Source organism: Amphibalanus amphitrite, unplaced genomic scaffold, assembly GCF_019059575.1.
Source record: "Amphibalanus amphitrite isolate SeventyFive unplaced genomic scaffold, NRLGWU_Aamphi_draft 000157F_arrow, whole genome shotgun sequence".
Taxonomy (NCBI): Eukaryota; Metazoa; Arthropoda; class Thecostraca; order Balanomorpha; family Balanidae; genus Amphibalanus; species Amphibalanus amphitrite.
In genome coordinates, this window is record NW_024881652.1 from 77,570 (window position 1) to 94,900 (window position 17,331).

The window sequence follows — 17,331 nt, forward strand, 5'->3', positions numbered from 1 at the left end:
ACACAAAATGTGGAAAAGGTATGCAAAAAGTAAAGCGAGAGAGGATTACCAGCTTTATGCTCAACAAAGGAACAGAGTCACAGGACAAATTAAAGAAGCCCGTGATAAGTATGAAGATAACGTTGTGGCAAAAGCAAAAGATGACCCTAAGATTCTGCATAGGTACCTATATAAGGCAGCAACAGAGAGTCAAACCTACAGTGCACTCACTTGAAGCTGATGCAATTGGCAATCTAACAGAAAACGATCAGGAAACGGCAGATACTTTAAACAAGTTCTTTAAGTCAGTATTTCTAACTGAAAGCCAGGATGAGGTAACTGAGTTTGAAAGCCTAGTTTTTTTATAAATTTAGTCCGAACCTTTTGATTGGAAGGATTCACAAGGACAGAGCCACCGCTAAGCGAAGCTTGTTGCGGTGACCCTGCCCTCTACCCTCCGATCGCGCAATTCCAGTTCTATGGCAGAATTTAGAGTCCAAAGTTTAACGTGCGCACATAGCCGCGCACGGCCGGTCCCCTCACTGACTTCGTCTGGCTACGGCCTGCCACCAACCGCAACCATGCCTGTCAGGAGGCCCATAAATGTCAAGCGCCCGTCGCGCTTCGTACCCGGACTGTTATAACCGGGAACGCGTGCTCTCACCACGCGGAGTCCAACGCTCTACCAACTGAGCTACGGGACCGGCTGAGGAAGCTCACACATTACACAACATAGAAATCACACCTGACGAAGTGAAGAGACATCTGCTCCCGGCCCCCGCCGAAGTTAGTTGGTACCTAGCACTGCTGCTCCACGGCGTACATTTCCTACCAGCCCATAGGATTTACATGTTAAATGGCCTGTTTTCGGCGAGCGATATCTCGGTCAACCTTTGAAGGAATAAATGGTTCTTAGTCTCAAATGATAGATCGATGAATTTTCTTTCGACAATTCCTCTACCATTTTTCACGAAACCCAGCCGATCTTCTACGGCGTACAGGGTAAAGATTTCTCTGCACGCCAGCACCCGCGATCCGCCTCTCCGATCATCTGCGCGCGGTCCTCGGTAGCGCAGTCGGTAGCGTATCGGGCTACGGATCCGAGGGTCGTGAGTTCGAATCCTGGGAGCGCCGCGTGATTTCGGCTAGAATTGAATGATGTAGATTCTTGCATGTTTGCAGAATCAATTATTAATAGCTAATTGAATGTATCTGCCCATTAATCGGCCCTTAAAACCTGTTATTTAAGAAATTAAAGAAATAAATGTCACGTGCGCGTCACGACTGCCAACCATAAGCGGTACCATATTCTAGTTTGAATTAACTCTTTGCTAGTCCCGACCACATATAGTAGGTTTTCTAGTAGTTATACTAGAAGTTCCTACCAAAGTTCGTCCTACGCTTCACTCAATATACCCTGATCTGCTCCTACTTGATAAAAACAAAGCAGCAGGACCAGATGGGATTCCATCCAAAGTACTCAAGAGATGTGCGGATACCTTTATTCAAAAAGGGTAGTAAAAGGAAACCAGAAAATTACAGGCCTGTGGGCCTAGCAAGCCAGGTCTGTAAGGTGATGGAGCGTATCCTCAGAGAACATATTACTAACCACCTAGAATTGAACAATCTTGTGTCGCAGCATCAACATGGATTTTGGAAAAAGAGGTCCAGCCTGACAAATCTCCTGGAGTCTCATGAGAAGTGGACCAGATGGATTGATGAAGGCAAGCCAGTAGACATAGTGTATTGCAACTTCAGGAAGGCCTTTGACACGGTGCCCCACAGACATCTGCTCAAGAAATTGAAAGCATATGGCCTGAATGACGAAATTTTGACATGGCTGGAAGACTTTCTAAGAGACAGATGGCAAGTAGTCGCAGTGGGTGACAGCATCTCAAGTCCTGTGCAAATAACAAGCGGCGTTCCCCAGGGGTCAGTTCTGGGTCCAGTGCTCTTTCTATTGTATGTTAACGAGTAACCAAACTTGACTAAGTGTGATATGAAGATGTTCTACGACGTTAACCCGGCAGTTGCTGGGGTATTTCGCCACCCACCGTTTGCTGGGGGGGGGGGGGGCGTTAAACGCCCCCAGCCGATAACTCGAGAACCAATAGGCGCAGCGAAACGCAAGAGACGGCAAACGAAAGAACGCGACGAGACGCTTCAGGTGAGTACTTTAACCCGGCAGTTGCTGGGGTATTTCGCCACCCACCGTTTGCTGGGGGGGGACGTTAAACGCCCCTAGCCGATAACTCGAGAACCAATAGGCGCAGCGAAACGCACGAGGCGGCAAACGAAAGAACGAGACGAGACGCTTCAGATGAGTACTTCAAAGTTGAATTTTGAGGTCACAGGTCGGGTCAAGGTCAGGTCAAACACCTGAAATCGGGCTTTCAGTAGCATGGACTTCAGGACTTCGCGATGGGCGCCTCTCGTCAGAAACTCTGTCAAAACGGTGCACAATCCATCATATAAGGCCTACAAGAGTGTCAGCTCCATGTAGGGGTCAGTCAAGCATAGGTCAGGGTCAAGGTCAGGTCAACCGGGTAGGCACATATCCCCGAAAATCAAAACTGATATTCGCAGCCTATGACACATGTTTTATGGGTAATTTGGGCCGTAGAACACGATGGTGACATTCACTTTATCATATGTGTACGTGTTTGGCTAAAAAAGTTCAATTTAAGAAATTCATTTATCATGGTCGTGAAGTAGTCACGAGAAATTGTCAAGATTCAGTTCAAGATTTTGGAAAATGCGGAACGATAATCAATAATCGAAGATAGCCATTTGATTGTTCATGTTATTGGCATTCTAATTGCGTTTACGGCATGTCTGTATGTCTATTCTGTGATTTTATATGATTTTTTGAACATATGCCGTTTTTGGTCGAAAACTCAGAAATCATGACGTCACTAAAACCTCGATATCTCAAAAATTTTTCGACCGATTTTTTTGAAACTTTGTCACAATAAACTTCAATCAATTTCCTACAGGTACCTAAAATTTGGCGCGCCTGCGGCGCGCCGTTTTTATGCTATGGCCCGGCGAAAAAAGTGGGGGCGTTTAACGCCCCCCCCCCAGCAACTCGCGGGTTAAAGTTGAACTTTGAGGTCACAGGTTGGGTCAAGGTCAGGTCAAACACCTGAAATCGGGCTTTCAGTAGCATGGACTTCAGGACTTCGCAATGGGTGCCTCTCGTCAGTAACTCTGTCAAAACGGTGCACAATCCATCATATAAGGCCTACAAGAGTGTCAGCTCCATGTAGGGGTTAGTCAAGCATAGGTCAGGGTCAAGGTCAGGTCAACCGGGTAGCCACATATCCCCGAAAATCAAAACTGATATTCGCAGCCTGTGGCACATGTTTTATAGGTAATTTGGGGCGTAGAACACGATGGTGGCATTCATTTTATCATATATGTAATCGAAGATCGCCATTAGATTCTTCATGGTATTGGCAGTCTAATGGCGTTTACGGCATGTCTGTATGTCTATTCTGTGATTTTATATGATTTTTTGAACATATGCCGATTTTGGTGGAAAACTCAGAAATCATGACGTCACTAAAACCTTGATATCTCAAAAATTTTCCAACCGATTTTTTTGAAACTTTGTCACAATAAACTTCAATTGATTCCCTACAGGTACCCAAAATTTGGCGCGCCTGCGGCGCGCGGTTTTTATGCTATGGCCCGGCGAAAAAGTGGGGGCGTTTAACGCCCCCCCCCCCAGCAACTCGCGGGTTAAGATCTTCCGGGGCATCAGCAAATACTATGATGCTGAAATGATTCAAGAGGACTTGGACGTTTTGTCCCGCTGGTCAAAGAGTTGGCTACTTGCATTCAACCCGTCAAAATGCAAGGTGATGCACGTGGGTCAAGGCAATCCTGGCTCCAACTACAACTACAACATGAAGCAACCAGATGGTACCATTGTTACCCTACAGGTGAGCAAGATGGAACGCGACCTGGGTGTGCAATTAGCAGACACACTAAAGGCCGAAATGCACTGCCAGTTCGCCGCAAAGAAGGCATCGGCGGCACTTCGCCAATTGAAGATGGCGTTTCCCACCATGCGAGTCTCTAACTTCAAGACACTCTATACTATACCACGTATGTACGCCCTCACATTGAGTACTGCATGCAGGCTGTTGGACCCTATCTCAGGAAAGATATAAAGGTTCTTGAATCAGTCCAGCGTCGTGCTACAAAAATGGTACGTGAGGTGCGCCACTTATCACACAAGGAAAGACTCAAACACCTGAAGTTAATGAGCATACAGGACCGGCTCAGAAGGGGAGACTTGATTTGGACTTACAAGCTGTTGTCAGGGAAAGTAGCTGTTGACTGCAACCAGTTTTTCAAACCCAGTGAAGAGGGCCGAACCAGGGGACACAGCCTAAAGCTGGAGAAGAGAAGATGTAGGATGCTATTACGGAGCAACAGCACCCACAGTCAATGGCTTCAAGAACGGCCTCGATCGCCTTTGGGCAACAGAGCAGTGCCTATTAATATGTCCTATACATCCACGAAGTGGGCCCTTATTAGACCTAGTCTACTCCCCAGCCCACTAGACTCCTAAACCTAAACCTAAACCTAGGTCAATTTTGCGACCTCTCCATTATAAGTCAGTGGGAGAAAATTGTAATGAGCCTCTTTTGGACGAATGTCGTTCAAAACGCTCTCAAAGATAGCTTCCAAGGTAAACATGACACACTGAATCGGAAAAAATGCATCTGTGACCCCTCTGTATGCCCCTGAGGTCATCTCAGGTCATGAACGGTCACGAGCAGTTTTTTTGGCTATAACTTTTGATAGAGACGTGCTGGAGCGGTGAAAACACGTCAGATGTAGCAGACTTCAGCTCGACGATGCAGATCGACTCACATGCAACATGCCCTTTTCCGGTCAGGTCATGACCTTGACCTAACCCGCGCCCCATAGGGCTACCGGCGGACCCTACCACCCGTAGGGGGAGGGGCCGTTTCGGCCCCCCCAAGATCTCGGAAGTTTATCGGCCGATTTTCAAAATTCAAACGGCGTTTGATAGCCCCTCAGTGGAACTTTCTCGTGACCGAATTTCATTGACCTAGGTCAAACCGATGACGTCACAGGTCAGGTCAAAGGTCAGATTTTCACCGTTCACAGGCATTTCAAGAAATGTGTTGTGAAATCGAGTAAATTGGTAAGTTATTGAAAACCATCGATGGTACATTTTTCGTCAAACACATATTTCGCTACCTGAGGTCACTGATACCAGGTCAGGTCACAGAGGTCAGGTCACTGGGGGTCACAATATGAAAGTGTCGTGTGATACATGTTTTATGGTCCATTTTACATGACAAATGCGACTATGTGGGTCAGGCAGCCTTTGGGGTCGGTCTAGATTATGTTCCGGTGAAAGTCAGGACAAGATCAGGTCAAGGTCAGGTCAAAGTCAGGTCAAATTAGGTCAAATTTCAAAGTTGATATTTTGCACAAAATGGGTATCCATTCGATGCGGCTTGTCACGGGGAGTCCAATGGTGGTCTTTGTTTTGCCCTACATGGTTTAGAATTGCCAAAAAATTGAGTTTGAAAGTTTGACGTCATCATTTTTGAACAGTTTTTTCGTTATAACTTGGCCAAAAAAGGAGATATCGATCTGAAATTTGGTATGTATATAAAAGACGGTAGGTACTAGGTTATATCACATATAGGTATTCCGTTTTTTCGAAACTCAAAAACTTTGGATTTTTTTGGCTAATATATCCAAAAAATTGAAGTTTTGATTTTTGGGGGTCAAAACTCATAACATATCAAAAATCCGAGATAGCAGTTTTGTAGCCCTGTCAATTTTACACCTTTTATGTCTTGATCATTTTTCTGTATCTTCAAAGCTGTAGGCCTGACAGCTCTTCTCGTGAAGGTCTTTTTTCGGTCGAAAATGGCAGAACATTGACGTTATTTGTGGCCAACCTATCATAGCCTCTGGAAAAAAAATGGTCACAATGTGTAAAATTGATGCCCGGAGGGGTCTTAAAAGTTTGGTGGCGATATCTTCAGCCGTTTAGGAGATATCAACGGAAAAGGACAGAGGGGCCGTTTCGCCCCCCCCCCCCTACCCCAGCCAGCAATTCGTCCGGGATGCGGTTGGGGACGGTCGGGATATGCTCCGGATGTCCCGACTTGTCCCTACCGGGTTGGGTAGGCTTGGGTTGTCCCAATCGATACCGGACCTCGATGGCCGGCGGTAGGGGCGACTCGGGATTTCCGGACCGCATGCTTAATCGGTTGGGACGCGGTACGGATAGCCCAATCGAATCCCATGTTTAGACAGGCTTGTGATTTACGTTGTTATCCCAACCGATCTAAGAAGGCGCTTCGGGCACCATATCCGGTGGCCCAGAAGGCCTGGAAATTAATCAGATGGGCCGCGTGCAGGCAGACGCGTCCTCTGAGCGCAGCGGCCAGTCTAGCTGCCGCGTTGGTCAAGTGTCGATCCCTCCTTTGAGCTGCTGCCTTAGGATATTGCTTTTGAACTGGCTCTAGCAAGCGGTCGGTTCAACTGTTGTCGTTGCAGGGAAATCAGTCCGTCTTTGAGAACAGGGTGAGTATAGTGCACACTTCATCCGTGATGTAGGGAGCGGGAAAGCTATAGGTAATATAAATTTTTATGTTCGTTGTGGTTGTACGGCATGTGAATTACACTCGTGCTGTCGCATGTTTGATCAGTTATCATGGGCAGAAGATGTTTGGTCTCATTGTCAAGTGTCGTTGGTTGCATTGTAGGTTTGAAACCTGAATTACCAGGCATACCACGTGAAATGTCAGATGTGGGTTATTTCTTAGTGATTTTTAGTGTGTCCCAGAACTTTGATTAATTACCTCTTGGTCATTTTCAGATGCTCCCTTCGCACAGTGGTGAACCGCCCGACCAGATGCCAGCCGTCTACATAGTTTCGCGGTGGCTCTCTGAAGCCCGTGACGGCACACGGACACACTGTCCGCAGAGGAGCCGACACGAACAAGGCGCAGGCCTGCTATAATGACTGTGAACACCGGTAGTGAGTCCGCTGTGCCGGCGCCTTGCAGCGGCGCTAAGATACTGGCCGACGCCATGAATGTGCTAGCCAGGCTGTGAATTTGTAAAAATTTGACCTGTGTGCAACCAGTAAATTTGTGAATATATTTCAGTGTTCATTGTAATTCATTTTGTCGTGCAGGCATTATAAAGGTTGAATTGGAGAATAATGAAGAGGCGAGGGGGTTGCGGTGGCGCAAGCAAAGTGGTCGCATCTGCATAACAGCAATCTGCGGTTATAAGACTGCGGTTAATATGTCAGATACCTGCGGTATTGCCGAACCGGCCGTGCGGGCCGAGTTGGGACATCCCGATCGGGATCGGAGTTCATCGCTTGTTAACCCGCGCACCGATGGGGGGGCGGATATCCGCCCCCCCTGAGGTTTTTCGCGGATAGCGGGAAAACCGCGGCGCGTAGCGCCGCGAAATTTGGTATGACTATTCTCTCATCAATTTTACACATGGTGTGTGTTGGAGTTTGTTTGTGCGCCGAATATGTCTCAGGCGCGCCGAAGTTGTATTTATTTATTACTCTGTTAAGTGCTGGATTTCTGTGACTGTATTACGTATATTTAGTTTCTTGTTGAAGAAGCGATCCTATATCTGTAATGTCGGATCGAGTTCTTTGGGTCTCCGTAGATTTAACGTCAAGCCCTGATAAGAGACTAAGTTGTAGTAGTTGTAGTTTACGCGGTCAGTGATGGCGAGTGAGGAGGACCCCCATCACTACAGTTTCATTCTCTTCCGGGAACGTGGTTATTGGAAAATGTAAACAATCGGTTATGTTGTGCTTTCCCTTGGCTTCTTCGCAATAAACCCGCACTCTGGGGTCTCCCGGGCGTGTGACGAGGTGGACAGATGAGGGGACACAACAAGTGGCGACGAGTATTCGAACCGTGAGTTTTTCCGCGTCATAGTCGTGTGGCGCGATGGATTTCACGGCCGCCCCGGCACCGTTTCTGCCGATCGCCGGCGCTGAGCCGACGGTTCCGTGGCCTCGCTGGATCCGTATGTTCGAACATTTTTTGTGTGCCGTTGGAGGGGATGCGTTCGCCCCGGCACGCCGCCAGGCAGTGCTTCTGACGTGCCTTGGAGCGGAGGGCCAGCGGGTCTACGAGTCCCTGCCGCCCTGTGTTAAGGAGGAGGGGGAGGACGACTTCGCTTTCACCCGTCGTCGTCTGGAGGGGCACTTTGCCCCCAGGCAGAACGTGTGCGTCGAGCGCTACCGTTTCCGTAGCCGAGCCCAGCACCAGGGAGAGACAACGGTCCAGTGGGTCTCCGTACTGCGCCAGCTGGCCAGTACCTGTGAGTACGGGGCCCACACTGATGAGTTCATAAGGGACCAGGTGATTGAAAAGACGATCTCACCTAAGTTACGACAGAGACTGCTAATGGAGGGGTCTGAGCTGTCCCTGGAAAAGACTCTGACGATTGCAGACACCCTCGAGTCTGCAAAGCGGGAGGCACGGGTGATGGAGGCTCCTGCTGCACCGGTCCCGGTGCAGGCCCTGCAGCAGCAGCGGCCTCAGCGTGGTGGGGCCAGGAGCCGCCGCTCAGGCGGGGCCCCTGCCCTGCAGCAACGCCAGCAGCCTCCACCAGGACGCCAGCAGCCTTCACCCCAGCAGCAGCGCCAGCAGCAGCAGCCACACCAGGCTGCGGGTTCCAGCCGGTGTTGGGGGTGTGGGCGTGTGGGACACCGCAGAGGTGACCAGTCGTGCCCCGCCTACAACAGGACCTGTTCCAAGTGTGGGAAGCTACACCACTTTGCCCTGCACTGTGGTGCCACTCGTGTAGTGTCCAGTGTACAAGTGCTCGCTGTCAGTGCCTCACCTTTGACAGTTGATGCTCAGGTGGAGGGACAGGAGGTGACCTTCACCGTCGACTCAGGGTCGCCTGTGTCGATCCTTCCCAGGAGTGTGGTGGGAGGGGACCTGACAGCAACTGATCAGCGCCTGCGTGCCTATGGGGGGAGTGTATTGGATGTTTTAGGGGTTAAAAGTGTACGTGTATCATGTAAGGGGAAAACTGCCAGTGTCACTGTGTATGTCGTGCCTCATGGCCGTGCATTGATGGGCCTGGACATGATGGAGGCGTTCGATGTGTGTATCGTGGGTAACCGTGTGTGTGCTGTTTCCACAGCCTCTTCCTCCCACGCTACTCCGGAACCTGCTGAGCCTCCCAGCCACCCTGCTGAGCCTGCCGACCCACCTGCCTCACCGTCCGGGATCCAGCCTGCCATCCTTGGCTACCAACACCGTGTCACCGTCAGTCCTGAGGTGGCACCTGTGCGGCAGCCTCTTCGCCGGCTGCCCCTGGCAGTGGTTGATGAGGTGAGTGCCAGACTGAAGGAGCTCGAGAGCCAGGGGGTGATCGAGAAGGTGAGTGCGTCCCCCTGGGTCTCACCCCTGGTGGTCGGAAGGAAGCGAGATGGGTCCATCCGCCTATGTGTTGATATGAGACGGGTAAACAAGGCAGTCATCACTGATGGGTACCCTCTCCCCAGGATCGAGGATGTACTTGACCGTCTGAGTGGCTCTCAGGTGTTCTCCAGGCTAGACCTGAAGGACGCTTATCACCAGCTGGAGCTCCACCCGGACAGCCGTGACCTGACAACGTTCGTCAGTCACCTGGGGTTGTTCCGCTTTACCCGGGTGAACTTCGGGCTCGCCAGCGCTGGACCTTGTTTCCAGAAGGTGATGGCCTCCATGCTGGAGGGGATCCCAGGAGTCGAGGTGTACTTGGATGACATCCTGGTCCACGCTCGCTCTCAGGCCGGGCACGACGCTCGGCTGAAGGCTGTGCTCCAGTGTTTTGATGCCCACAGGGTTCGTGTGAACTGGAGCAAGAGCGTCACCAACCAGAGAGATCGGTTTTCTCGGGTACCAGATCTCCGGTGACGGTGTCCGTATCGACCCGGAGCGGCTCCGGCCTCTGCTGGACGCGCCCGAGCCCCGGGACGAGAAGAGCCTCCGCGCCTTCCTCGGAGCCGTGGGCTATCATGCCCGGTTCCTTCCGAGGTTCTCTGATGAGGTCGAACCTCTGCGCGCTGCGCTCAGGGCAGACGCCTTTGAGTGGACGGCCGCGCTGTCGAGCGCGGTCCGCCGCGTCAAGGACGCGATCAGGCAGGCACCCGCGCTGGGGATGTTTGACGTTTCTCTCCCCACAGTGCTCTCCACCGACGCTAGTGACGTCGGCTGCGGTGCCTGCATCACGCAGGTTGACGCCTCGGGGGTGCCGAGGGTCATCACCTACGCCTCCAAGACCTTCACAGCAGCCGAGCGGAACTACTCTGTGGTAGAGAAGAAAGCTCTGGCCTGCGTGTGGGCGACCGAGAAGTTTCGGCACTACCTGTGGGGGCGCCGGTTCACCCTGCGCACCGATCACCAGGCGCTCTGCACAATCTTCGGGCCGAAGGGCTCCAACCGCGTCGGCCGGCGAGTCGCGCGGTGGGAGGCCCGCCTGCTGGAGTTCGCCTTTGATGTGGAGTATGTGCGGTCCGAGCACAACGGGGTGGCGGACGGCCTGTCCCGCCTCCCAGTAACGGACACCTGGTGGCCGGACGACGATACCATTCAGATCGCCTCGCTCGGGGTGGCGGCGGCGGCCGTCACAGAGGCAGAGTTCCGTGCTGCCTCGGACGCGGACGAGACCCTGCGAGCCGTCCGCGGGTTCGTGGCTGGGCAGTGGCCCCGCCGGAAGGAAATCGACCCGGCGGTGGCTGGTTTCTACCAGGTGCGGGAGGAGCTGTCCCAGCACGGCCAGCTGCTATTCCGCGGCGAGCGTCTCGTCGTGCCGGAGACGCTCCGTGAGCGCGTCCTCAGGAACGCCCATGAGGGCCACCAAGGGGTGGTCCGCACCAAACAGCGCCTGCGCGCGCAGTTTTGGTGGCCTCGGCTGGACCGAGAGGTGCGAGAGCAGCTGAGGGGCTGTCAGGTGTGCTCCCAGCATGACGAGCATGTTCGCAGGGAGAAGCCACCTCTGCAGCCCATTCCCCTGCCAGAGGGCCCGTGGGAGAGGCTGATGGTGGACATCATCGGGCCGATGCACGGTCCGCCGACCGAGAGGTACGGCATCGTGCTCTGCGACCTCTACAGCCGGTGGCCAGAGGTCGCGCTCAGCTCTGACGCGACGGCGAGCACGATCATCCAGTTCTTGGACACGCTATTCGCTCGCGAGGGGCTCCCGCTCGAGCTCATTTCTGACAACGGCCCAGCGTTCAGATCGGCAGAGCTCCGAGCATTTCTGACGAAATGTGGTGTGCGGCAGACGTTCAGCTCGCCGTACTCGCCGCAGACGTGCGGGCTGGTCGAGCGGTTGAACCGCACGATAAAAGGGGCCATTCAGTCGGCTCGGCTGGCGCGAGAGCCGCGCTCACCCTACCTGCGTCGGTTCCTGGGTGAGTACCGCGCCACTCCGCACCCCGCCACCGGGGAGACGCCGTTCCGCTTGATGAGGGGGCGGGAGGCGCGCACGACCCTGGACGTGCTGAAGCGGGACGCGCCCACCGGAAACAGCCGGAAACGCGCGGTACGCCGGCGGCACCGCCGCTATCAGTCGGCGTACAAGAGGAGGTACGATCGCACCGCGACCGCCGCCCCCAGGTGGGAGGCAGGAGACTGGGTACGGGTTCGTAAGCCAGTCAGCGGTCGGGTCGAAGGCCAGCCGGCGGTCCAGATCCGGGAGAGGACCGGCCCTGTGAGCTACAGGGTAAGCACGGGGGACAGAGTGCACGCCAGGCGTCTCGTGCCGGGGCGTGCCACAGAGGAGCCGGTAGTGGAGGAGCTACCGGCCAGCCTTATTCCGGATTCCTCGGTCCCATCTGGGAGCGCTGAGGGCGCTGTCAGTCCGCCCAGAGTTCGCCCTGTGTCACACGCCGCCGGGGAGCTATCCGTGCCTCGGGCGGATCCTCGGACCTCTCCTGTTTCTCCGCGCCGTGGCAGTCGCCGGCGCCGGGCTCCTGACCGGTTCACGCCGGACCGGTACCAGTAGGTAGGTCGAGGGGGCTGCCCCGAGTAGAGTGTGTTCCCTCAAAGGGAGGGGTGGTGTTGGAGTTTGTTTGTGCGCCGAATATGTCTCAGGCGCGCCGAAGTTGTATTTATTTATTACTCTGTTTAGTGCTGGATTTCTGTGACTGTATTACGTATATTTAGTTTCTTGTTGAAGAAGCGATCCTATATCTGTAATGTCGGATCGAGTTCTTTGGGTCTCCGTAGATTTAACGTCGAGCCCTGATAAGAGACTAAGTTGTAGTAGTTGTAGTTTACGCGGTCAGTGATGGCGAGTGAGGAGGACCCCCATCACTACAGTTTCATTCTCTTCCGGGAACGTGGTTATTGGAAAATGTAAACAATCGGTTATGTTGTGCTTTCCCTTGGCTTCTTCGCAATAAACCCGCACTCTGGGGTCTCCCGGGCGTGTGACGAGGTGGACAGATGAGGGGACACAACAGTGTGCAAGTTTGAACCTCCTAACTTTTAAGGTCAGGTCACCAGGTCACTTTGAATGACCCAACCTCAAGTCACTTTTTTGCAACTTTGTCACCGTGCCAGAGCTACAGTAGATGTCGGAGGCCTTTGAAAGTCGCAGGATGTTATTAGGTCATTAGTAGCTACAATTTGTATATCTCGGAATTTTGATGTCGGTGACCTAAGGTCAGGTCAATTTTGCGAGCTCCCCATTATAAGTCAATGGGGGAAAAATCAACTCCCTGTTTTTACCACTAAAACGGGTCGGAATGGCCCCATATACCATAAATGACTTCATATACGATCAACCTTCACTACCTTGAGCCTTGAGGTCTGTTTTGCTGTTGGGCAGCTGTAAGGTCATGTGACGTCATCAAAGGTCACCAGCGGTTTTTTGCCAATAACTCCGTACAGGAACAAGATACAGCCGCGCGGATGGATTCATTGTGTTCAGCTCGTCAAGACGCATCGAATGATATACATGATGACCTCGAGGTCACGTGACCTGAGGTCAACCTTTGACCTTGACCTTTCGAGGTCAACATATATATCATTCGATGCGGATTGGCGAGAGGATCACGATGATGCCCTTAGTTTGTTCCTATCTTGACTAATTCGAAAGTTATTCGAGAAAAACTCTCCATATCTAGCGCCGCCATTTTGACTTTTTCGACCCCTGTGACGTCATCTTTGACCTGACCTGAAAATGACCTTCGTAAAAATTGTAGACCTTGTCCGTGCGTATCCGATGCCGTTTACCGCTTGTCGCTATCTTGCTTCGTTCTCGAGATCTCAGGGGGGGGCGGTCATCCGCCCCCCCCCCCCCCCGTCGGTGCGAAGTTGGCGCAGACCCCGTCGGTGCGCGGGTTAAAATGCCATAAGGCGGTTCGGATGCGTGCGGGATTTCCGAACCGGTTGTGCGGGGAGATTTGGGGAATCCCGATCGGGATCGGAGTTAAGCGCTTGTTAACCCTATTCCTGGCGGGGGGGCCTCAGGAGCCCCCCCCCCCCCCTGAGGTTTTTTGGTTATTTCTCCCAAACGCGTTGAGCTAGGAAGCTCAAATTTTCTGACTTTTCCTAAAAGGCTTCTACGCAACATGTCTGAAAATTTTGAGTTGATCTGACCTCAGGTCAGGTCACCAGAGGCGGTTTGGTGACCCTACCTCAGAAAAGTTTGCAATCACGCCAGAGCTAGAGTTTTTGACCGATCAATTTCTTCTCTTCAGGCTTTAGTTAGGGTACCAGTATGTGCAATTTGTATATCTCGGAATTTTGATATCGGTGACCTAAGGTCAGGTCAGTTTCGCGACCTCCCCATTATGAGTCAATGGGGGAAAAATCAACTCCCTGTTTTTACCACTAAAACGGGTCGGAATGGCCCCATATACCATACATGACTTCATATACGATCAACCTTCACTACCTTGAGGTCTGTTTTGCTGTTGGGCAGCTGTGAGGTCATGTGACGTCATCAAAGGTCACCAAAGGTTTTTGGCCAATAACTCCGTACAGGAACAAGATACAGACGCGTGGATGGTCTCATTGTGTTCAGCTCGTCAAGACGCATCGAATGATATACATGATGACCTCGAGGTCACGTGACCTGAGGTCAACCTTTGACCTTGACCTTTCGAGGTCAACATATATATCATTCGATGCGGATTGACGAGAGGATCACGATGATGCCCTTAGTTTGTTCCTATCTTGACTAATTCGAAAGTTATTCGAGAAAAACTCTCTCCATATCTAGCGCCGCCATTTTGACTTTTTCGACCCCTGTGACGTCATCTTTGACCTGACCTGAAAATGACCTTTGTAAAAATTGTAGATCTTGACCGTGCGTATCCGATGCCGTTTACCGTTTGTCGCTGCGATGTGTAGTTTTTGAGATCTGAACGGGGGGCCGAATCGGCCCCCGCCAGTTTCTTGTCCCGGCGGAGCCCGCCAGGAATAGGGTTAAAACGTCATAAGGCGGTCCGGATACGTGCGGGATCTCCCAACCGACCGTACGGGGTAGGTTGGGATATCCGGATCGTTCCAGCCCGTACAAAGTGTCTCATTTCCCAATCCTGTCCCACTCCGGTCCCGATCGGGGTGGTGCGGGCTGAGTCCGAAAATCCCGATCGGCAACGAAGTGGGATTGCTGACTGGGACGGGGCGCGGGCTAGGTCAAATTTTAAAATTGACCTTTCAAGGTCAACAAATAGTTCATTCGAAGCGTCTCGACGAGAGGAACACAATGCTGCCAAAAGTAATTTTGTGGCTGTGTGAAGTCAAAAGTTATTGCCAAAAAACATTCTTTTGTGAAAACGGCCATTTTTACAGTTTTTGCTCTGCAGGGGCTTAGAGAAACGACCGTGGAAGGAAGGACAATGGGCCAGAAAAATGAAACTTCGCTCATATGATGCTGAAATGCTCCGCATCACTATGGTATACGTAATCGGTCTGTAGAAGCTGAACCGTGTCCCCAGCGGACACAGTCTCGTTTCTTTTTGGTCACACCTCGTATCTGAATAAATGTAATATTTTGTAGGTACCTATCCTCTTGAAAAAAAAAAAAACAAATCCGAAAACCTTTAGCAATGATAATCATATTTTTTTACTTTCCGTGAGTTGCAGGAGCAAATGAAAATGCCATATTTTAACCTTTACTTAGCTAATTATTTGAAAGCTATATTTTATCATTTCCGGTAACAATAGGTAAGAAGCATCCATTAGAGTACCTATCGTAGGCCGGTATTTTCCTTTCTGTCTGATGGAGGCGTTAATTTTACTTACAGTTCCATGTTGATATTCACCCGTGTGGGCTTCTGGAGCCATCCAATCCAGGGTACCGACACCAGCTGTCATTTTCAGCTTGCTGGCTGTCATCTCCTTGGATATGCCAAAATCGGCGAGCTTTGTCACGATCTCGCCTTTTTTGCTTTTAACCAGCATCATGTTCGACGGCTTGATGTCACGATGAACTGTGAAACGCATATAGATAATTGGTTTGTATTTTTGGTTAGCACGATATGAAGTGTTCACGTATTTGATTTCCAATATGCAAAGCTCACACTGGAAACGCCAGGGTTACGTGAAACACCTTTTTAACTACCAACTCGTAACTCTTTGTATTGTATTCTGCTATGTTGAGAGTTTAGGTTAAACCTCGCCCGTATTGGTGTTTTTCCAGCCGCGAACGTACAAGGGGGGGGTCCGTTGGACCCCCCTTGCCGTTTCGCCCCTGATCGAGCTAGAGCTTCGCGGAAAAAAACGAGCGAGTTGCCGTGACGAGAGGAAGCCGATGATACCCAATTTTAAGGTCCTAGGTCATTGGTTGACCTTGCAGGTTAGGTCAATGACCCCAAAGGCGGGAAAATCGGGACCTGTTAGAACGTCGTAAAGTGTGGCTGCTATGGGGTTTTCGGGGAGCTGATCACGAATATCACGTTAGTTTTGATAACAGATGATGTCTTTATGCATTTAGTCCAGGTCGGGTCCCCCCCCTCGACGTTTCGCCCCCTAGTGGAGCTAGCGCAAAAAAAAAACGAGCGTCTGCGTCGTTACGAGACGCAGAGATTGATACCCGATCTTAAGGTCAACCGGTGACGTCTGAGGTCAGGTCAAGTGCCCCAAGGTGCGGTTTTGTCTTTGGTGAATAATTTCGCAAAAACGGTCGCAGAGCTGCGATTTTGGGAGCACCGTCCTCGCCTCGCTCAGGCGTGTCCAATGGTATACTTTTTGTTTGGGTGAGGTCAACTTAGGGTATTGACCTCGGGTCACGGTTTGGTCAGCGCACCCAGGTCAGGAAAATGGTCGAATGAGGTCATATCGCATGTCATTCGATTCAGCAGGTCTTACTGAGTCCATTGGTCGCTTTCGACTCGCTAGCTCAATTTGATTAATAGTTATTGACGAAAAACTAATATGACCCTAATGACATCATAAAGGGCGTCACGCAAGGTGAGCATTGCAAAAGTGATGCATCCAACCTTGCAAGGAGTGCATGAAATCACGAGCATGTGTGCATGAGATAGTTGGAGATCATTCCCGGCGCCAAAATAGCAGTTTTCTTTTCTCCCCATTGACTTTGATGGTGATTGGTGAAGTCACGAAAATGACCTGACCTCATATGACCGTTAGAAAAAATCCGAGTAATACAAGTTGTGAGACTCATAATGGATACTAGACTAAATCCTGCAAGCTTCATTTCCCTGTGAAAGCTCTTCTGGCAGTGAGGGCGTTGCGAAGTTGCGACATCTGAAGACCGTGCAGATGTTCACTTATGACGTCATAGGTCAGTGACCTGACCTGACCCGAAAATATGGTTGGAGTCAAAAGATCCAGATTGAATCAAAGGTCAGGTATAATGCCAACTTTCAGCTCTCTATCTCTGGCGTGTTCGGAGCTATCGCGAAAAAAAACATATGGGGGCGGCACCCGCCGCCCCCCTCCCCTCGGCTGGCCCATATAGGGGGGATCGAACGGTTTTTCGCGAAAAACTCGCGTAAAAAGCGGCCGATCGCAACGAAACTTTCAGTACCCTCGAGGTGATCAATGTTACACCTACTCCTAAAATTTTATGACCCTGACCCAAATGACCTTTGACCTGTAACCTACTTTTCGAGACCATGTTTGGCCGGAATCGCGATTCGGCGCATGTCGGCTCGCATTAGCCGCGCTTTTGCAGTCTTTTCGTGGTTTGAAGCGTTCAAACATGTGATATGCTGTTGCCCCCATGCATTAGCGTGGGTGTCAAGGTAACCTGAAGGTCAGGTCAGGTCATTGACCTTTGATTATCTCGGTTCACTTTTTATAGTTTTACATGTTTCTAGGCCAGTTT

At 51.3% G+C, this 17,331-nt stretch overlaps 1 protein-coding gene across 1 annotated transcript in view; it reads right to left on the reverse strand.

Moving 5' to 3' along the window:
• Positions 1–17,331, reverse strand: part of LOC122383180 (serine/threonine-protein kinase/endoribonuclease IRE1-like) — an 83,708-nt gene that overhangs the window by 47,202 nt on the left and 19,175 nt on the right. The window contains exon 6 of the mRNA XM_043369342.1: positions 15,285–15,472. Within this exon, the coding sequence (XP_043225277.1) occupies positions 15,285–15,472 (188 nt within the window). The remainder of the gene's footprint in view (positions 1–15,284; positions 15,473–17,331) is intronic.